At 37.7% G+C, this 24,243-nt stretch overlaps 1 protein-coding gene across 4 annotated transcripts in view; it reads right to left on the bottom strand.

The window, feature by feature from the left end:
• Scamp (secretory carrier membrane protein) overlaps window positions 1-24,243 on the bottom strand; it is a 49,762-nt gene that overhangs the window by 10,685 nt on the left and 14,834 nt on the right. For 2 of the 4 annotated variants that reach the window (XM_076186574.1, XM_076186577.1), the window contains exons 5-8: window positions 22,964-23,092; window positions 19,498-19,654; window positions 18,552-18,653; window positions 12,466-12,598 (exon numbers count right to left, since the gene is read on the bottom strand). In XM_076186574.1, coding sequence (XP_076042689.1) covers window positions 12,466-12,598; window positions 18,552-18,653; window positions 19,498-19,654; window positions 22,964-23,092 — 521 coding nt within the window. Of the gene's footprint in view, window positions 1-4,098; window positions 4,229-12,465; window positions 12,599-18,551; window positions 18,654-19,497; window positions 19,655-22,963; window positions 23,093-24,243 lie in introns of all 4 variants that reach the window. The other 2 variants (XM_076186575.1, XM_076186576.1) reach the window with 2 other exon arrangements.

Genomic DNA, 24,243 nt, shown 5'->3' with positions numbered 1-24,243 from the left:
AATCAATTCATTGCCTCTCATCTTTCTTGCAGGAGAACTGCAGCCTTATCAATACATATTAGCATTTCTAAACTTAAACTTTAAAAACTTCAGGTAACACATGCATATCACTATCACGAGGAACCTGAACTGCAACTATGATCTACATCTTCAAAAATCATTAGTCATCTTACTATCCCACTTTAGTTGTTGAGCAGCAAAATTAAATAATTTAGATTTCAGAATTTCCATTGCTGAAGCCATGAAAATTAGGCTGTTGTATGGTAAATAGATTATGACACATTTCAAAACTATCTGTACATAACACATAGTATTGACATTTTCAGAGCTGTCAACCCTGAATGAAAATACAGATATATATATATATAGATACTTGAAAGAAATTCTTTTGACCAATGACACTGTAACATTAACTCTGCACTATATATATATATACATATATATATATATACATATATATATATATATATATATATACACATGTCTTACTCTATCAAAGATAGCAGACAACAACACAATACTTCTTCCTTGAGTGACCTGTGAACCAATACAGTGGCTGTTGCCAGTTACCGGAGAACCATGGATCTTGTGCAAGAGACCTGGGGCAAAAGATTGATTGATACTCTCTCACAAATCAAAAAATGAACAATAACACGTTGACCTGGCTTCATTTCTAAATGTTACAATGGACAGCAGCACCTTTTGCATAGCTGTAGCAAGTACATTTCTTTATGTCCACCACTCAAGATAACGAGTAAGTCTATCAAGTCATACAAGACTTGTTCATGTCCTAAATCTATGACCCAAACAGTGGCGGCGCCAGGGGGGGGCTCGGGGGGGCTTTAACCCCCCCCCCCCAAAAAAAAAAGTGGCCAGCCCCCCCAACTGAAATGAGCAAATTGAAAATTTAAAACACTCATTGAAATAATTTTATTAAGTGGAATTTTTAATTGCCAGGGCTAAAGATTTGTCAGCCATCAGTGCTAGATAGCCCAACAATTAACCCCCTCCCCTTTTGAAATAAGGATAATATATCTGTATTATCACATTACTATTAGCCCCCCAAAAATTTCTCAGCCCCACCCTTAGCCTCCCCAACTAAAAATTCCTGGTGCCGCCGCTGGACCCAAAGATATATATCTCCCACTACACTACTAACTAGAAGACACTGCCACCAATACAAATAAAAAGAGACAACTGTACATGCATGTCTATGTGTATTTAAAAAACAATTGTTGCACAGTTGCTAATACAATTATTTAATTAAACTAACTAGAACAATAGCTTCAAAAATGAGTAAAGGCCTTCCCTAAAAAATCACCAATCTTTGCTAATCCCAGACAACCATGAATCAAAGAAACATCCATCAACAAAATTTAATGACATTTTTTCCAATGCAAAAAAAAACAAAAATCCTAAGCTTTCCTTTTGAAACTCTCATGTCCTTCAGCCCAAACATCAAAGACTTGACTGTGAAGACCAACAAGAAAATAAATGTACATAGACTAGTAGCAAACATGGGTTCTGGACAACAGAAAGAAACCCTAACCAGTCTACAAACAGTTCTTGAGAACCACACTGCACTATACATCCACAACATGGTTCCCAATAATCGGAAAAAAAAAAAAAAAAAAAAATTATAATAATAATATCTTACAAACTGCACAAAACTTATTAACGAGAATAATGCATATGATCCCTCTGAATCTGCTACACTCACATTTGTCCCCTTTTCCCTTGTAAAGTGGAACTGTACAGGCACTCCTCCAGTTCTCCGGCACTTTACCCTCTTTTAGACAAACATTAAACAACTTCACCAGGCCAGTCCCTTTTCTAGACAATCCACTTGACACCTATCTAACCCAAGTGCCTTCTCTGCACTTGTCATTTACCCCCTTGAATACAATGACACCTATGAAGGGGTCATGAGGCACGAGTGAATATATGAGGATGGCAACACTTCCCGATTATATTTATTTTGTAGTTGTAGCTGAGTGACCCTCTTATTCTCTGAACAGGCTTACCACTTTTTCAGTGGTCACAATCATGCTGAGTGAAAGAGCATGAGTATAACAGTTGTAACTCTATATTTCATAATGCACCCATTGTGATGCATCATCATGTGTCAGGCAGCTAATGTGCGTACGAATATTTGACTCATATTGAAGAGGTTAATAACAGCTTTCACCTCATCTTTTCTTATTTCTCCCCCTTTTTCCTCATTTATTGCTGTCATTTTCTCAGTACCTCCTAATGCAAACCACCTTTCCCTCCCTATCCTCCTCCACATTTAGCATGTCCCTAAAATACTTTGCCTATCTTCCTTTTACCACTGCCTCTTCTGTTATCATCTCTCCATCTGCACCTTTTACCTTTTCTTCTCTACTTGATTTGCTTCCCCTTCCTCTCTTAATTTCCTTCCAAAGCATCTTTTTATTACTTTTAAAATTTTCTGTCATACTGTTTGCCCATCATATATATACTCTCCTTTACCTTATGTTTTACCTATCTTCATTTTTCTTTGTACCTCTCATACATATACATATATAGATATATATGTGGTGATAACCTAAAACATTAGTTGATATAAAATCTATATATATAGAATTTCTCTCTAGCTAGGAACTGTACCTTTATCACAAACTGGTGTCTTATTAGATCTGGTTTTGTGTCATGAACTCCTCTCAGATAGGGGTAAGGGGGTGCCACTTAACAAGAGGGTGTTTTTGAAGCAAGAAATTAAATGCTTCAAAAACCCTCCATGATATAAACATCCAAGCCTTCTTCAAACAATGGCCCCAGCGGAATTAGCAATAACTATATATATACATACATATACTCCCATTCACCACCCCTCCCTCCCTCTTTTCTTGGCTCCTCCTGGATGATGGGTCATTCCTGCATCTCACCCAAAGTCCTGGGTCAGGAGCAATGCAGCAAGACACATCACATCCACAGCAAGGCCACTTCATTTAATCAGTGATCCCTACTCTCCATCCCCACACACAAAAATAGAGAAGACAGGGAGAAATCCCTTCAGGTTGCATCAAAATATCATTCACACATAACCACTCCCTAACCACCCATCACCTTATCTCTTCCATGCATCACAGCATCATCCATCTAAAACCATTCTCCACTCACTCCTATCTTCTCCCTTCCTTCCTCAACACATTCTCCATTTTTTCAACACCCCTTTACCCAATCCATATCTATACTAGATATAAATTTGAGAAGCAACACTGTTTGAAATTTCCTGTAAAACAATAAAGCATACACTTACAAAAATCAACAAAAGATCTGCACTCAATTCCACCACCATCCACAACACATGATTCACAAATAAATACCTGAAATGGCGCTGAATCTATTCACTCGTTGGACAACACAAAACCATAATTCTTCACACCCCCTCCACCTCAATTATCAAAACAGGAGAGAAGCTCTTCCACACTACAGGAGCAAAATCATCTGTGAAAATCCTTTACATCTTGACCTCAAAACCCAATGCCAATTTTAAAAAATTGCTTTTCACATTAATTTTATTGACCTAGTTCTATTACTACACAGGAAGCATACAAAATAATTCATAGATGTGTATAATAAGACTTGCAGTGATTTCTATAAAAGCAATGAACAAGTGTGCAATGGCTGACAGCGATGCAAGACAAAAGTGTAATATCCAAGAAGAGCTACTGCCCATGTCCCACCAAGAGCTAAACTACTCATGAAGGACTTGTGCTTACATGAGGGCAACTCAAGAGCCTGCCACCTTTTGCTTCACTTTCACAGTTTCACACTGCGGAAGCAAAGGAGTCCCAATCACATTACATGGCAAGAATAAAGTTGAAAAAAAAAAGGAAGTAATCAAATCATGATCTGGCTGAAGCATAAGGACTGCAAAACTACTTTGGTCATTAACAAATGACAAGGGTGCAGAGGTACTTAAAAGGAAGAAGAAATAAAAGTTGTTCCATTTTTTTATATCTGACAATTACTTTTGGCAGCTGAACACTTCACACAACCAGGTGATTTAATTCACTTCCACTCTATATCCCTTAAACCATCTACTAAACCCAACCAACCTATCTTGTCTACCTTTGTTATAATGACAAAGTCTGCCAAGGCCAATGTGGCCCACAGCACCCCAATGAAGATGAGCAGAGCTCCCATTGATTTTTTTCCAATTTGTTCAAATCTTAGGTATTCAATCCCGCCAACAAAGCCACTGTGGAAGAGCTGGAGTTAGTGTCAAACTTCAAGTACGTGTCAACACGTTGGTTTCTTGAAGACCAGCACCTACCAATTCTGCAAGATATTCTTCATACTGTCACCATGTGTGACATGTGGTTAATAAGGCCATTTTAAAAAATGTGTCCTCAAAGCAAAGAAAATTTAAAACAAAATGCATGTCATATTATATCCACCCTCAAATTGAACCTAAGACAGAAGAATACAGTTTTGGAAGCAAACAAATAATACCTATAATATTTTGCAATACCTCTAGCCGAGTCTATTTTCATCAAAATATACCCCAAATCTCTACTATCTAATTCTGACGTACTCCACAATCTAAACTGGATAACAAAACAAAAATGCAATTGTGTGTATTTCTATACGGATATAATTTCACTTCACAATAAGGTGATCTCCATGGTCAAATAACAATAACCAATATATAGACCATACTCTGGCAGTATTAAGTTGACTGTGATTTGTCTATATTAGGGAAAAATATATATAATAATAAATAAAATAAATAAATTCCACTCTGTGGAAAGACAAACATTGAAATGTTTAAATACAATTACAAAAGATTACTTTAAACAAAATTGGACCTTCAATCACCTACTGCAATGTTCCTGGGACCAAATGCACGTGCTAATGGTGGTCCTGTTGGATGGACAGCAGAGAAACATTCTCCTGATGCCCATTTTCAAAAACCTGCCAATCCCTTCACGGTCCCCCCAAAAACACCAACACTTAGTCTTCAGTCTACTTTGCATTTCTTCCTTTTCATATAAGGAGAGCGGACAACCATGTCTCTCATCCTTCCACTTTCACACTAATACAGCAGAGATGACAACCTTTCTTCCCAGGGAGATCTATAGGAGGGCCCCAAGGACTGTTGCCACCCACTGCAGAGCTGCAGGTGTCCAGTCAGTGAAACTTGAGGCAATGATCGTTGTTATTATTACTGTAATTTTTACAACAAATCTTAGTAAGCTGAGTATAACTGACGTAAATAAACAGTGCTATAATAAAAAAGAACCAAAGTACCGTATATCCTCGAGTATATACCAACTTCTTGAATACTGACCCCAAATTTTCAGGTGGTAAAAATATCACATTTTATAAATTCTAAATATACTATGACCCTGACTTCTAAGCAACATTGGTAGGCCTCAGTGGTATATGGTGGTTATTGTCACAGGTCTCCACTATGCTATTCAAATTATTACTTAGACTTAAGTACTACTCAAAAGTATAGAAACTTTAGGACAGTTCTTTATATTGTATGGATTACAAATCACAAATGTGAAACATCATACACAAATAAACAGAATTTTATTATTATATGAACTGCACTCTGTGTTGAGAGATAAATTTTATCAAGCACAAATTAAAAAATTAATGCCTGGATAATTTTACTTAAATCACTGGTATATCAATTATATTCTTCTCAGACACATAAAATGTTTTGTGATCTCATCTGTATAGTATCAAATATTAACACTAATATATTGTGGCAAAAGAAATATACTAGAACATAAGAAAACCAGACCTGGAGAACAACGTCAATGCATAATTTTCCACACTAAATTTTTCCCACTAACTTCTGTAAACACCTATATCAATAGTCCCAGACTTTATCTACTTAAAACACTTGCTTCTAAGTGTGCATTAATAAATCTGAAACTTAATTACAACCAGATTACTTTACTTGATAAAGCTCAAATAAGCAAAACAAAACCTACTCATCCCTTCGTTTAATGGAAAAAAAGGGGGAACATCGGTCCAATAAATATAACGCATTCAACATTTACTGTAATTTAATCAGATTTATCAAAGATTGTGAAAATGGGTTCTCGATATGCCATGACTGTACAGTTAAGGAACTCTGAAATGAATTCTGAGTCACTGGATTTTGTTCGTTGTCTCCGAAATCTGTTAAATGGAAGTCCATTAACTGGAGGGCTGAGTGTACCAAAAATGAAGATTTCATTCTCACATAGTGCTTTTTCTGACAGAAAGACCTAAAGGACCTTACCTCCACTGTTTTGGTTAGCCAATGGTGCTTTATGAATGTAAGCCTACCAAGCATGTTGTACCATCAAAAATGCATGAATTGAAATGAAAAATCAAAACATAAGAACCCTCCAAAACAATTACTTGTGCATTTTTCAATAAAACCTTGATAATAAAAACTCACAACACTCGAGTATATACGGTAAAACACAATGTTTACTGATCAAGTAACAAAAGTGGGATAATAAACCTGGAACATTAGATTTAACTGAAAAGGAAAAATAGTATTAGATGTTGGCAAATTTGTTCAACAAAACAGAATACAATATTAATCAATTTAACCTCAATTAACATGATTAAATTAAAGAAAGAATTAGAAAATAGAATAATAAAATGGAGCTTGGCGCAGAATAATAAGTGGATACTACATTTTGATTCGGTGACTATCAATCAAAACAAACAGAGCTGTACAAATATACAATCAGAAGCATATAATGACTAATAAAACTCCAACTAAGAAAAAATTTCCTCCACCATGCCTATCTTACTGATTTATATTCATTCAGCAGGTGAACATTAATACAAAATACTTTGATGTCCATACATGGTACCCAACTGCAACCAGAATCTAGATAAGCACTTCAAAATGCTTTCAAGTCAAAAGTCCCTTAAAAAACAAATAATAATAATAATAATGATAATAATAATAATAATAATAATAATAAATAAATAAATAAAAAAATAAAAAAAAAAAAAAATAAATAAATAAAAAATAAAAAAAAATTGTATACATCGTTACTAATGAACAACAAATACTTTAAAAATGACTGAAGGATGCAGTAGTGTACCCAGGAAAGGTAATGCACATAAAATGGTACATGTATATGTATATACACATATATGTAATATATATATATATATATATATATATGTATATACACATATATGTAATATATATATATATATATATATACACACACATAAACATTACTTCTATCTACCAGCATCATCTTCAATGCTTTTAAGTTATGGGCGTCTTATACTACAGCTCCTAGGCCCACTTTAAATTCTTTTAGACTACAACAAACAAAAGCAATTTCCTAAGTATGGCGAAATGAACCCTTAATCTCTCATCAACACATCTTTGGCTGCATGGTCAAGCCCCTATGCACATGCATGGTAATTATCAAGTACAGGTATACTTAACTGACCAACTATTACAAGATCTCCAAATTCCTCTATCTAAAATCATTACATAATCTGTCACAATTGATTACATCATCTTGCACACAAGCCATTTTTATGAACATTAAAATCTATCTATATACCAAAAGACCTCTTCTCCCTATACAGTAAGTGAAGTAACCTACCAAGGCACACACCCATTCTTGTTTTCCCTTTTATCTTGGCTTCTTTAGATGAAGAGGAGCTATCCCCACCAAGTGCCTGGGTCAGAAGTAATATATCAAGACACAGAACCTCCACAGCCGGGACCAACAGCCAAATCTGATTTACTCTCTTTCATTACAAGGCAACCCTGCCTCGTCATCCACCCACAATTAGAGAAGACCAGGAGAAATCCCTTTGGGCTGCATAAATTTATCATCCATTCACTACTACCCTCCATACAGACTCTCTTGCCTTCTCCCTTCCCTACTCAGCAGACATTCCCCTTTTATCCAAGGTCTCTTTCACCATAAACAATATTGATGAAAGCAAATCATTAGAGAAAACTCTTTTGAAAGAGGACAAAAATAATGTACAAGATCAAACGAAAGAAAATATTAAGTGCTAACTCAAATTAACAAGGGGATGAACAAGTACTTCAGACAAATCATGGAAAATAACAAAGAAAAAAAGAGAACCTACTGGAGAAAAGAAAGTAGACCTGGCAAAAAAACAACAACAACAACTTTCCTTTATAAATGGAAAGAAAAAAAATCACAATTCACAATTTTAGATGACAACAATGTGCACAATCAGACTAAAGACTAGGCAAGTACAGTACACAGAAAATGGAATGAATCTGTTTAAGATCAAATGCATATCATATAACAGAAGCTAATAGATAAGGACAAATTTAAGAATATTTGGATTGAAAAGGATGCTATGAGGATGAGATCAGTAGTAAGACTTAAATATATATATATATATATATTATAGGTACATATATATATATACACACACACACACACATATATATATATATATATAATGTATACACCAGGTCTGTCTGGAAAGTATCCAGCCATTATGAGTATTTGCAGAACTGGTTGTGCAATCCAAACAAAACTTGGCAGACACTAACAGAAGACCCTACTACCCATGTATAAGCAGACATGCTCCCATGTGACACCTCAGTTACCCTCTAAAGAGGAGTGAAGATATGAACTGTTTGACTTGACAATGACTGAGTAGATCAGAGAATCTGCAAGTTTTATTGCAAATTTGAACATTTGTCACAGGAACCCATTCAAATGATTAAGAAGGTATTTCTGAATATTCAGCAAGTGAAGTACTGATAAAAATGTGGTGCAAATGCTTCAAAGGCCAAGAATCCATTAAAAGTGATTTACATTCTGGAAGGCCTTCAACAAGCAGAATACCCAAAAATGTTGAATGTGTGAAGATTGCAATCAATGAAAACTGCCACTGACTGCATAATATAATCCTAACATAGGACTTCAAATGTATAAAGATAACATGGGAGGACTAGGAAGAAAATGGCAATGAAAAATGATGGGGTAACAATTCACTGAATATTGCACTGAAGAACACATCTAATGCAGGGGTCACCAAACTTTTTCACAACTGACTAGACAAATGAGAGAATGACAAGCGCAAGCCCATAACTATGTTGTTCAATACACACTGAATATATATTATATATATGCTCACAGATCATAGTTTGATGACCCCTGATTTAATGGATACGAGACATGACCAAGTGTGAAGACACTCCAGCAATACTGGACCCATTACTGAACTATATGCCATTGAATCTTTGAAATGCATATACTTCACAGTGATCATGTGGAGTTTGAATTCCAGATGACATATGAAAATAATGATAGATGCTCAGTAGAAAAAAAAAAGAGAGAGAATGGACAATCTTTAAAATCATCTACACATCTTCCTTGAGAGGTCAGTCATGTGTCATTATAACGACTCCTTGGATAACTTATTTTGCAATGATCTGTGATGACGTTGCAGCAAGACAGTGGTTAATGTCATACCACCGAGGTCATCATACACTGACATAAACAGTGCTAATATTTCACCTATTGACAACTGATCAATCAATCAATCTGTTTTCCCAGTTCTCCCTTGCCGAGGACCCACGGCTTCCACACAAGTCGCTCAGGTCTCTCCATTATGTGGTTCATTATGTCACTGAGTCATTGCAGTTGGGGTGTGTATTCTTAGTGTTGATATGATTGGTAGTATGAAAATATTTGTGATACATGCTGTTTTCTCCGAGTTTATATTACTTCTGTTATATTTTCCAAAATTGTTTTGGTTTTATATTGGAAAAATCTATGTTTTTGTGTAGAAGTATAGCAAGTCCACTTTTGTGCTGTGTTTTGTCTTTTTGCATGTACTTGTCTGCGATTCCACTGATGCTCATCTGTAGAATATTAACACTGTTCATTTTAAACTGAGGTCTTTTTGGTTGAGTTTAGATGGGTGCAGGTTCATTATGTCACTGAGTCATAGCAGTTGGGGTGTGTATTCTTAAAGTATTGATATAATTGGTAGTATGAAAATATTTGTAATACATGCTGTTTTCTCCGAGTTCATACTACTTCTGTTATATTTTCCATAATTGTTTTGATTTTATATTGGAAAAATCTATGCTTTTGTGTAGAAGTATAGCAAGTCCACTTTTGTGCTGTGTTCTGTCTTTTTCCATGTACTTGTCTGCAATTCCATTGATGCTCAGCTGTAGAATATTAACACTGTTCATTTTAAACATAGTTCTTTTTGGTTGAGAGCTTAGATGGGTGCAGGCACTGTTTAGTATTGGCAAGTGGTGCAAATTAAATAGACCAAGGAGTGGAAGTTGTAGCATTGGAGATGTGTGTACATATGTGATAGGTGGTCTATCATGAACATGTGTAAAGACCTGGATTTGTTTTGATATTGCTGGCTTGAAAAAAAAATATATATATATATATAATAATAATAAAATAAATAAATAAGATAAATACATAAATAATAATAACATAGGGAACATTGTATGGTATGTAGTTGAAGTGTTGTGAAAGGGTGTATGAGAATTGGACCTGTTCTGAATACCAAGCAGCCCCTTTGTTCTCTATCTCTGAGTGGAGGAGGGGAGTTATATGTTACTCTGAGTATTTGTTGGATAGTTTGTTCCTCTCCTTCCACTGTCTTAGTATCACTACATGAAGTTGCATCTTCTTGAAATCTATTGGAAGAATCTGTAGACTACTGAAGATGGTATTGAAGAGCCAAGGCACTACAGCTGTCAAATTTGTCTGCATTTTATTTAACATCAAGTGTTATACCAGCTAAAACAGAGGTAATTCAGACTAATTTTTCTAAGTGCAGAAACAAAGAATTTCCCAGAGCAAAAGGATTATTATTATTTTCATGATAACGCCTGTTTAATTTCAAGCAGTATTTTAGGTAATACAATCATTAAAATTTGTGTATATGTTATTTCTCAAGCAGTTATGTTGAGATACTCTATCCACATACAGTAAATCTAACTGACTAATTGAAGGGTGGAGACTACTACTACAGGCACCACTTCATCACAGCTGAATCAGTTTTTCAGCCAGTTTTCATGTACTTGTAATGGATCACTCTTGTTATTGGTGAGAGTATCAGTACAGAACTTGGCATCACACTCAAGTAACTTGTTGATTGAATTGTAAAAATAAATAGTTTTGTGGTCTGTTAAATCAAAGGTTTACTGCGTATATTACATGTGCATATACCAAGGGCTTCTTCCACCTATCATCTTGGGTCCTCATGGATGATGGGTCGTCCCAGCATCTCGCTCATCGCCCTGGGTCAGAATCAATGCAGCAAGACAGCATATTCACAGCAAGGCCGCTTCATTTAATCACTGACCCCCCACTCTCCATCCCCTCATGCAGAGACAATGAAAATAGGCAGAAATCCCTTCAGGCTGAGTCAAAATATCATTCACACATAACCACTCCCTAACCCCCCATCCCTTACCCACCCCATTCCATGTATCACAGCATCATCTATAAACCACCATTTCCCACTCACCCGTCTTCTGCCTTCTCCCTTCCTTCCTCAACAGACATCCCTCTTGCTCAATGCCCCTTTCACCCCATCCATTTATCCATCTCATCTTCAGTCACCCTCTCATGTTCACTTCATCCACCTCTGCCTTCCACACTTCTTTTACTAATCTTTCTTCACTCATTCTTTCCATGTGTCCAAACCATCCCAATACTCTTTCATCATCTCTATCTCCTAACCCCTTTTCCACCCTTGCTCTCCTCATTACCTCCTTGTTTCTCACTCTATCCAACCTTGTAACCCCTACCATACTTCTCCGAAAAAGTGTATATTGTACAGCCATAAATATTGTATATCCATAACCATATTTTAAAGATACATATGTCATCTCTAAATCACCAATCAAAAAATTTCTTTCTCCTTTTAACTAAAAGAAAACCACACGATTCTTTCCTCCATTGCCAGATTTGTTGAACATTGTATACTATATACATGTACATCTTCTATCACTACTTTGTGCACTGAGGCTTGTTGTCTATAACATAAGTGCCTCTTGCAATGGCCAAGATACATCTGCTATTACATATAAACCAAATAAACACAGTAAAATCTGAAGACAAATAAAACATAAATGGGCATACAAAAATATCACATGAGGTCTAGGTGCAATATACATGCAATCTTCATGCAATGACATGTACTTGTCAAAGAACAAACCTGTAACTCCTAAAAACAAAAACAAAAAATAATAATAATAACAATAATAATAATTATATATAAAACATAGGATTTATTGCTGCAAACAATGAAGAACAATAACAAAGGCTTGTAAAAATGTATCTCCAACAAAAGGACCACTTCATATCCCTGCATTCTGTCTAAATGGGCACTATTGATCAAACAAATTCCACAGTGAAGTGCAGAGGGATTCCCCATGGACCCAAAGGCCTTTGCCCCATAGTGGCAGGATACCTTTATCAACAGAATGGCATCAATCGCAGCAACAGCAGCAAAACCTAGAGCAATCAGCATCACTATCACCCCTACAATGTAGTTGGCCGGGGAATCGTGGCGCCCCAGAGTCGATAAGCCCCTGATGAACCCGCTGTCATGGGGCAATGACCAGAGAAGCAATTAGAGCACTTGGTTGTGCTGATAGACAGACAACACAAAGACAGAGACTGAGAGAGAGAGAGAGAGAGAGAGAGAGAGAGAGAGAGAGAGAGAGAGAGAGAGAGAGAGAGAGAGAAAGAGAGAGAAAGAGAGAGAAAGAGAGAGGAGAGGGGGGTAGGGAGAAGGGGGGAGGGAGGGGAGAGGGGCAGGGGAAGGGAAAGATGGAGGAACACATAGAGAGAGAGAGAGTTACATATTCTCTAATCTAACTGTTCACTATCTAAATAGCAATGAAGACTGAACCTATAAATAAATACATGGAATACACAAGACCAGTTATGTGTTATGATGCGGCCATGTTAAACATTAGCAATAACGTTCTGATTTATTCCTTGCATTTCTTAACCTGTTCAACATGATCGCACATCTTATACTGTTCTGGTGAATGCTGTAATATTTCATTCTCCTGAAACCATGTTTCTGGACTCTTCTTCCTCAGGTGAACACAATCACTTGGCATCACCATAAACAATGTCTAAAAAATGTACCACGATGAATATGTAGAAAAATAAAATAATAATAATGTTCAAAACACAGTAAATTACTAAATTAAAGATGAGATGATACAAAAGAAAAGAATATATTAGTGAGATAACATAAATAACAGTTTTCCTCAACTTCATACATAAAACAGATGCCTTCTAATAGCTCTGGCTACCGTACAAAAATGAAAAGCCAAGCTCCATCATAAAAGAGTGCTGAAAAATATCATAAAGAATCGATCCTTACACACATATATGTATACATTCTTTGTTGAGACATTGTGACAAGTTGAAAAAGGTGGAAGAAGTCACAGGTCTATATCAAGAGTTCCAAATTTATTCCTAACCAGTTTCACTTTGCTTCTTCAAAGCAATGGTACTCTGTAGTGAAGGTGGCAGTATACATTGGGAACCAAGCTCACATTACCTTCATGAAGGCAGGAACCATGGCTGGTTTGGGCATACAATAAATTAATTACAATTCTATTTTAAATATATAATTGATTACAAGATACAGTTTTGGTGTGCCTTGTGTTGTTTAATATGTGAAAAATGTATCTGTTAAGTCATAACAGTGTGAGAATGCGTAAAACCCAAAAGATGTCAAAAGTACGATAAAATGAAATAAAGATATAAAATGAAAATAAAATTATGGAGTAAATTGTATTTCTATTTTGATTTTTGTTTATTTCATCTTATTTTTGACATTCCTAAAAAAAGCAAAAGCATAAGTTATGGGAGTTTTCCAACCAAAACCCTAAGGTGACAATAAAAGGGAAAACATGGTCAGTATGTCTGTGAGAAGATAGACATGTGGACATTGAGTGAAACAAAGCTGAAAGGTGGGGCAAGTTTGAGTTTGGGAGTGTAGTTGGTAAGGTGTCAGGAATGAAGAAAAGATGAGATATACTAGTAAGTGAAGAGATAGGTAAGTGTGTAGTGGAGTGGAAGGAGCTTTCTTCAAGTTTCTTCAAGGGATGGGGGTGAAGGAATATATATGAATGATATTTTGACACAGCCCGAAGGAATTTCTCCCCCTGAGGGGCTGGAGAGAGGGGGGAGGGGGTCAACAATTAAATGAACCAGCCTTGCTATGGACATGCTGTGTCTTGCAACATTGGTTCTGACCCAGGGCATTGGGCGAGATGCAGGGATAACCTGTCATCCAAGAGGAACCAAGAAAAGAGTGAGGGAGGGATGGTGAATGGGATTGGAGTATGTGGGGATGAAATGGGTAGGAGTGGAGTTATGATTTTGATTTTGGCTACCTTCCTTGTATGGGGCAAAGAGCCCTTGGTATATATTATTTTTTACATCTTTTGGGTTTTACAGACTCACACCATTTGACTTAAGGTACATTTTTCACATTTTAGACAACACATATTACCAGAACCGTCTTAGGTGATTATGTAGTTAAAATAGAATTAAAATTAATCTATTGCATGCCCAAACCAACCACAGATCCTGCCTTCATAGAGGCAACATGGGCTTGGTTCCCAATGTATACTGCTAGCTTCAGCCCAGAGTCACATTCCCCTGAAGAAGCACAAAGCAAAACTGGTCAGGAATAACCTTGGAACTCAGATCTTGACTTGTGACTGCTTCCTTCTTTCTCATATATGCTTTCTAAAAGAAATTAATAAAGTATTCTTAAAAAAAAAGGCCACAGAAAATGACTTCTCTCCAACAATAGTTTAACTATGGATATAAAAATTTAAATCTGTAATACTGAAACATTATAATAAAACTATTGGTTGCATTAAAAACAGATCATATACTGAGAAAATGTTAGGTAAATAGTATGCCAAATAATTCACTTGCAAGAGAAAACTTCAATGTGGAATACAAAGATATTAGTTGTCTTAGTCAAACAATCATTACATATAGCAGACTTAAGGGAAATTATTTTTTCTAAGATACAGATGACCATCATATACTGAGCCTATATGATACACACCTAACCATACACACAATAAGTAAAAGTATTCCATTATTTCACTCCATGTCTACATTCATACACAATTAATTGTTGAAATATACATGTATATATATATCATCTACCATAACCCCCATCAGTGAGGATAGCCTGATAAACTGGCCATAAAATTCCAGAACTCTCAACTCTTTAGTCTATCATGCTCCCCAAAACACTTATCTCACTAGTTCTTCTATAGCTGTATGTTTCTCATTATGTCACGAGAAACAGAACTGTCCAACATCATACACATTCCAGGGCTCTTTCATACTCAAAACTTTCTTTTCTAGCCATTCCTCCAGTTTCTCCTTGGATGCCTAACAAAATTTCTCTCCAACTCTGATTTGCATTTAAATCATGCTTCCCACCAACCAACTTTTTCACACACACACACAATATATATATGGTTTGGGCATATGGAAAAAATTAGAGAAGAAAGATTAGTAAAAGAGGCATGGAAGGCAGATGTAAATGGGATGAACATGAGGGGACAACTGGGGAAGAGATGGATGGATGGGGTGAAAGGGGAGTTGAGCAAATAGGAGAAGGCAGAGGACAGGAGCGAGTGGAGAATTGCTGTAAATAAATGATACTATGATGCAGGGAAGGGAGGGGGTTGGGGATGGGCTAGGAGGTTAGGGAGTGGTTATGTGTGAATTATACCTTGACACAGCCCGAAGGGATTTCTCCCAGTCTTCCATTATTCTGCATGAGGGAATGGAGGGGGTTGATATTAAGTGTAGTTGCCTTGATGTGGATATGCTATGTCTTGCATCATCCATACATACATATACCAAGGCTTTTTCCCCCTTACAAGGGAGGTAGCCAAAAAGGAAAAGGCATAAAATCATTCCCACCCATTCCATCCCTGAATACACTCCACACCCCTCCACCCTCCCTCTTATCTTAGCACCTCCTAGATGACGGGTCATCCCTGCACCTTGTCCACTGCCCTGGGTCAGAAGCAGTGTCACAAGACACAGCACATCCACAGCAAGGCCGCTTCATTAAATCGGCGACCCCCTCTCCGTCCCCCCATATAGAGGAGAAGACAGGGAGAAATCCTTTTGGGCTTCGTCAAATTTTGCTCACACAAACTACCTCACCCCCTATCCCCCCGCCCATTCCACCTCATGCATCACAACATCATCCATATACAACCATTCATCCATGAGGTGCTAAAATGAGAGGGTGGTGGATGCAAGTGGAATGGGTGGGAATAAAATGGGGAGTATATATATATATATATGCTTTTTGACTTTGGCTACCTCCCTGGTAAGGGGGAGAAAGCCCTTGATATATATACATATATACAGATGCTCCTCTACTTATGTTCATTCGTTTTACGTTTTTTCGATTTTACGTTTGAACTGACTGTAAAAAAAAATTGTAAAAGAAAAAAAAAATTGAGTGAATTTTTTAGTTTAGCGCGCTCTCCGTAGTTCAAACGATACTTGCACATGACGCTGCGTCCATTGTTTACATTGCACAAACGACAAACTGAACATGCCTTGCCTCATCCTCATCCTCCCCCTCCTCCTCCACCATCTCAATTTATGTTGCTTGAATTTAATTTATTTGAAATTAATGTTATTATTTTACAATGTTATGTGTATAATTAATTATTTAGGGGTGTTTTATAAGATACAGTAATAGAATTTACGGATGTATAGTACAGTAACAACTTACGTTCATTTTCAACTTACGTTCGGCCGTTCGGAACGTAACTAAAACGTAAGTTGAGGAGCGTCTGTACATACATATACCAAATGGTTTTTGCCCCTTACAAGGGAAGTAGCTAAACAACAAAGGCATAAAAACCACTCCCACCCATTCCATCCCCACATACTTCACTTCCATTCACCCCCCTCCCTCCCACTTAGCTTCTCCTGGATGATGGGTCATACCTGCATCTCACAAACTGCCCTGGGTCACAAGCAGTGTCACAAGATACAGCACATCCACAGCAAGGCTGCTTCATTCAATCAGCGACCACCCTCTCCCTCCCCTCATGCAGAAAAAGAGAAGATGGGAAGAAATCCCTTTGGGCTGAGTCAAATTATTTTTCACACATACTCCCTCATCCCCCATCCACACCCTTTCATACATTGCTTCTGACAAAGGGCAGTGGGTGAGATGCTGGTATGACACATCATCCAGGAGGAGCATAAGAGGGAGGGAGGGGGATGAATGGGAGTGGAGTATGTGGGGATGGAATGGGTGGGAGTGGATGTTATGCCTTTGTTTTTTGGGTATCTCCCTTGTAAGGGGGAAAAGCCATTGGTATGTGTACGTGTCCACCTGAATGTGCAACCTGCAAATGTCAGGGATCAAGTTTTGCAGATCTCAAAAGCTTGTAATTTACCCCTACCAAATCATACCTGAAAGAATTTTACAATCCTGCCACCTGATTTGGACATGGTCTTTGCCTCTTGGATTCTCTGTAGATTTTATTTTTCTACATCATAACAAATATCCAGATTATTTTGTATCAGTGACCCCTATGCATAACCTCCATAACTCAGACTTCAGACACCAACATTCCATCATTTTTTAAAGTACAGTGCATGAATAGTTGCTGAGCACAGGAAAATAGCTAATCAAAATAATGCATGACCCTAAATCCAGCTTGATGTTTCTCTCTCTCTCTCCTTCCCTCTCTAATACTAATAATTATAATGATTTAGGTTCTCACTACAGTCAATGAGACAGCCAGTTAGAAGCCAATTAGAATCCTTTCAACCAACCAGGCCATAGACCATCCTCCCCTTAAAATGTGGGGGTTGTCAGGCTATCTCCCAATCTAGTGGGGTGAAAAGCTGGTAGATGAAAATATATACATTATATACTCCACACACACATACATACATACTGACATATACATACATGCCAAGGGCATTTTTTCTTACCAGGGAGGTAGCCAAAGTCAAAGGCATTAAATCCCCTCCCACCCGTTTCATTCCCATATTCTCCACTCCCATTTACCACCCCTCCCTTCCTCTTTTCTTGGCTCCTCCTCCTTACAATAAGTAAGTTAACAAATAATCCTTTCACATTACATCAAAATACCATCCATACACAACCATTCTCCTCTCAGACTTTAGAGCCCAACACCTATCCCCTGCCTTCTCCCTTCCTTGCTCAACAGACATTTCTTTCTATATACCAGTATCATATATGCAACAAACCTAACTGCACAAACACCCAGTTTAAATGGTAATAAGAAGTATCAAAGTTAATGAATAATCTTTTCACAGCACATCAAAATATCATCCACACACACCATCTTGCTTTCTCCTTTCCTTGCACAACAGACATTCCTCTCTATATACAAGTATCATGTATATGACAAACATAACTACACAAACACCCAGTCTTTATATGAACTATAACTAAGTTACCAAATAATGGTAACACATGGTACTTACCATGAACCCATGGAAGGAAAACCAATAGCATCAATAATACTTATGACCATTTGGAAGAAGAAAACAAAGAAGAAGACCATGAAGTTGAAGGAACTGTCACTCCTGAAAAGAAATAATGCCAAGTATCAATAAATCATCAATCCATTGCCCCTGGTCTCTCTTGCCTTCAGGTTTCCAGCAACAGCCACCAAAGGAATATGTATATACATATATATATAGAAATGTTCCAAAGACTACTAAAAACCTGCAGCACTGAATACAGGAATCCCTTCCATATCCAAAGTGCCTCGCCATTATTACATATTCATTATCCGAGTTATTTGGGTGCATGAATTGAAATTACTCCCACACTCCATTCTCCATCCTGCCACACATGTGCTAAATTTCTAATTCTGAAGGAATGAAAGTGGTTTACAATAAAGACCTTTCTATCTGCCATACTGTGGCTATCTACCTTATCAGGGGTAATGGTCCTTGGGATATGGATAGATCTGCATTGTTCACCACTTTTATTACTTAAGAATGAAAAATTTATCAATGGAATGGCAGAGTGGGGGGGGGGAGAGAGAGAGAGAGAGAGAGAGAGAGAGAGAGAGAGAGAGAGAGAGAGAGAGAGAGAGAGAGAGAGAGAGAGAGAGAGAGAGAGAGAGAGAGAGAGAGAGAGAGAGAGAGAGAGAGAAGAGAGAGAGAGAGAGAGAGAGAGAGAGAGAGAGAGAGAGAGAGAGAGAGAGAGAGAGAGAGAGAGAGAGAGAGAGAGAGAGATAGAGATAGAGAGAGGGAGAGAGGGGGGGGGGTAATTTTACTTCGTACACCCAAACATTCCCTAAATCTGAACACCGTATTACTCAATTAGTTCAGATATGGAAGGGATTACTGTACCTGGTTAGTTACACCTGGATATATTTTCTTATTCTTTAAACTCCTGCACCATTATACATAATCATACCTGAAGGCTTTATAGACGGGTCTGAACCAGCAGACATAGGAGAAGGGTGTGAAGAGCAAGAAGTAGAGAATCGCTAACCCAAAGGTTGCGCCGTCGCCAAAGGAGATGAACATGGCCAACCCTCCCAGCACATTCAGGAATAACATCAGCGCATGAACTGTCAATAAATACACAAAAACTTTGGTCACATAAAAGCTCCACATCTTGAAGTTATAACATAGTAGTAACTTTTTCACCATTTAAAATATGATAATGCTCTTTACAGATTTTGTTCTGGCTGAGCCAAATTAATTTGTTCAGCATGGAATAAGACTGTGTGCTGATGACATTATTGTCATTTCAACTAATCTGTTTTCAGGTAACATTTTTAACAAATTATGTTCTGGGTAATGCCACGTGATTTCACCTAGCTTTGAGCAAGACCTCAAGCCAACGGGTAATTTCCAGCTTGGATTATCGGATGGCCAGTCCAAAAGTAGTGCCAGTCAACAATATCACTGATGTACTCACTGTTCTTTACAATGCTGGGCCTAAACATTTAAGGTAAGACATAACAACAATGGGCTCACATTCTTGAACAAAGGTATAAATATTGGTGAGACAAAAATAGTAAAAATAAATGATGAGCAATTTATCAACTAATACATTATAAGATATATATAATTAATTCCTTCAAATATACAATCTTGCACAAATTCTAAAAAATACTTGCAACCACAATCTGTATTTATGAGTTTGATATTCACTTTCTGACTGAAAGAGAATACCCGTCAGGCTCTCACATATGGCAGGCTCCAAGGAGGTGGATGAAGATGATGTGAATGAATTGCTTTAGTCCCAATGAAAATCTGATGGAGTTGGAACAAGAACGAGCTCTCCATCGAGATGGTGATGATGATTATGTGCCCCAGTGAGGCCTCAACATCAAACCACTTCGTAAGGTGCTCTCTGGCCTAGATGCAATCATTGAAAAAATAAAGGAAAAGGAGCCAAACCCAGCATGAGGTGGAACAATTGCCTATAATGTGACGCAAGCCTTCAAGGTCTACTTAGATATATTCAAAGGGAAAAAAAAAAGGAGAGAGAGAGAGAGAGGTAAGGCTACCACCATTCCCAGCTTCTTCAAACCTGCTGCTCCCTCCCAACTAGACCCACACCCTGGATCAGCTGACCTGGACTCCCCTCTGCCACCTCTCCAATCTACATCTGGCGCTCTTATGTCCACCTCTGCTGCCCAGGATTCATCAAGCTCTACTACTTCTGATGACAAGGAGAAGGCTTCCTCGGGATTTTAGTAAGACTAGCCATGAAAGGTATGTGCAGTGCAGGATTGGGTAACTAGTGGCTAGTGGCATTCTACAGAGCCTCTTTTTCTGCTTTCCAGTGGATATAGGCCTACTGGGGAAACCACTGTATAAAAAAATAATGTGTCTATAACACTACTTCTTTGGATAGCATGGAAGTGTTATATAGCTCTCAATATAACTAGGCCAAGGCTACTCTCATTAAATTAAATCCTATTAAAACTTAAGTTAGCTATTCGATCGTTCATTGTTTGATCTGGTTTTCATGAATGCAACCTAATCGTATAGTGGGGGTAACTGACCGACCGACCAACCAACACACACACACAGGACAATATAAAATTGGATCAAGGTAAGTAAAGAAAGTGTTATCTGAAAAAAGACCTGGGAGTAATCATCACAAATGACACATCCCCTGATAAACAGATAAACAAAATTATCAAGAGAATCCTACAACTTGCTAAGATCAGTGAAGGTGGCTTTTACCTATTTAGAAGAAATGATGAAAAAAAATACTAGTCACACTGATAAGGCCTAGACACTATGGTCACCCAGTACCAAAAATATAAAGAAAATTGAAGGAGTCCAGAGAGCAACTATGAAGATGGCCCCAACACTTTGAAGACTGTCATATGAAGAGAGATTGTCAAAACTGGAATTACCTACTCTGGAACAAAGAAGAGAAAGAGGTGACCTACTAACCATCTACCAGTGATTATTCTACTACCCTTGCTGCCTTACACTTTATTCATACCTCACCTCTCTTACCTTATACAATCATCTTGGACTCATGAGACACTTCAAAAACACTATTCACCCTTCATTCCTACCACCCACTGATCAACATGGCATAGTTTATCCAGATTTCTGTTCATTTTCAATAAATTTGTATTCATTTACTGGGTGCCATCTAATGTTGGCATACCTTGCAACAAATGGGCCAACAAAGCAGTTTGATACATGGCATTAATCACATCAATACCATCACTCACTCTCCTGCTTGGAACAGACTACTACCCTGCCTTCTGATCTAGAAGACAAAACATGTGGCAAAGATATTCTGAGGAACACCCAACAAATGACCTCAAGACAACCAAACCCTGTGTACACCTAAAGCCCTCTTCCTACCAATGTAACCAATGCTCTGAAACATCATTAATATGATTCGGAATAGAACACTCATCTCACGGAAGTCCATCTCATGAATAGAAACAACCCTCTCCCACCTGCCCATAAGGTAACCTTTTCAAAACACCACACATTTTACTAGAATGTCCTAACTATAACCATTCACAGCAACTTTCTCTCCCCATCTAACCTCCTCAAGTAATCACACTTCACCTATTTTAGGTGAAACAACACAACACCTTTATCATCATTCCACACTAATTCATGAGACAGGACTCCTTTCCCAACTATAGGTTCCTCACAACATAAAAATCTTCGACATGATGCACAAATACTCCCACTGCTCAACAACACTCACATTTGTTTTCTAAACTATCACCAAACATTCACTCAGCAGCAGCACACTATCAATACAGACAAGAACTGATGAACTTATTGACCGATTCAATTTAATGCCACAAACTCCCCCTATCAGAAGGGTAAGACTCTGCCCCTTACAGAGGACTTTGTAGCATGGAATTTAATAAGCCGTGCCCTTGGTCTAACTTACTGGCGGCAGGGTTCAAAGTGCTGTCACCTTGACTTCTGCCACAAGTAGCAATGCTCTAACCCACTCAACCAGTGATAATACCTACTTAGTTTCTACTACTACAAGTCATTGACAAAGAAACAGTTTCATACTAATACATCCATACATACATATACCAAAGGCTTTTTCCCCCTTACAAGGGAGGTAGCCAAAAAACAAAGGCATCAAAACCATTCCCACCCACTCCATCCCCAATACACTCCACTCCCCTCCACTCTCTACCCCTCCCTCTTATCTTGGCACCTCTTGGATGACAGATCATCCCTTTATCTAGTCCACTGCCCTGGGTCAGAAGCATACTATACAAAATACAAATATATCGAAGTTTTGTCCTGGAGATATGTATTGGAGAATATTGAGGGGCACTGCCAGCCAGCGGGGATGTGGGCTTCTCATCAGGGAAACACAAAGCAACAATTATTATCACAACTGCAAGAATACTCACACATCCATAAATAATAAAGCATTCGTACAATCTTCTGAAACTCGAGGGGAATATCTACACTGATGTCCTGGTAAAAGCATGGACCAACTGGACACACTGCAGGAAGAGGTGGCCAATTGTTTTGACGGGCTGAAAAAGAAAGAATAAATATTATATACACTATATATATATACACATATATATAATATATATATATATATACAGGTAAACGTCGACTTACGATGGCATTAGGTTTCGATAGAGCCATCGTAAGACGATTTCATCGTAAGTCGATCCCCAATTTGTGTATCACTGTTCCGTGGTCACTGTACCTAGCCTACCTGTATATTAACCACCAGAGATACTGAATATAGCCTATTAAACATGTACAGTAGTTTATTTAATTATTTTTATCCTTTTTACCATATTCAAACACTATAATATGTATTTTTAGTACGGAACTTAAATCTCGCGGGCAGCAGCCAATACCAGCCGTACGACGTGACGTAATAATACTCGCATCATAAAATATAGTCACCGCTTATATCGATCGTTCTCTCTTTCACCCGCGAATTTTGAAAACCACAGAGAATGGGATTTAGGGCACATTTGAGAGAATGTAAAAACACAGGGGCGACTACAATAAATATAATCAAGACGCCGATATGGCAGCGTCGCGAATCCACTTGCTCCTCATGACGCCTACGTGTGCGGCACCGTATGGAAGGGGTTAAATTATCATATCGTCGTCGTCGTCGTCGTCATCGTAAAGTCGAACAATCGTAAGTCGCGGCCATCGTAAGTCGACGTTTACCTGTATATATATATATATATATATATATATATATATATATATAATATATATATATATATATATACACATATATAAAATTTAGGTTAGGCTCTAAGATAAAACTGCCCACCACTGTCTTGACTTTCTTTAAATAATACAAATGAAGACTTCAGACAAACAAATCATCTGACTCACTTCCACAGCTTTTCACCCCTTATCCCTCCATACTTTCATGTCACACCAAGAACCACTTCAAATATGTCTTTCCTGAGGAAATTTCCTCATACTCTCCATATACTTTCAACGTATACTTCAAATGTGGATATTGAAAACTTACTTATACCTTCCAATGTTAAAGCCAAGGGTGCAGACATATCCTTGCGGTCAAAACCAATCTTAACCTTGGTACGATTGTTGGCAATGGCACCATTATCAAGTTCCTGCACATGATGCTCTGTCACTACAACTTCAGTCCTTGTGTTTACCACCTCTCCCTGGTTGGATCTGT

The sequence above is a fragment of the Oratosquilla oratoria genome, chromosome 6 (assembly GCF_046742065.1).
Source record: "Oratosquilla oratoria isolate Oo_2021 chromosome 6, ASM4674206v1, whole genome shotgun sequence".
Classification (NCBI taxonomy): Eukaryota; Metazoa; Arthropoda; class Malacostraca; order Stomatopoda; family Squillidae; genus Oratosquilla; species Oratosquilla oratoria.
Note: the sequence above shows the minus strand (reverse complement) of the source record. Positions and strands in the feature narration are given on the sequence as shown.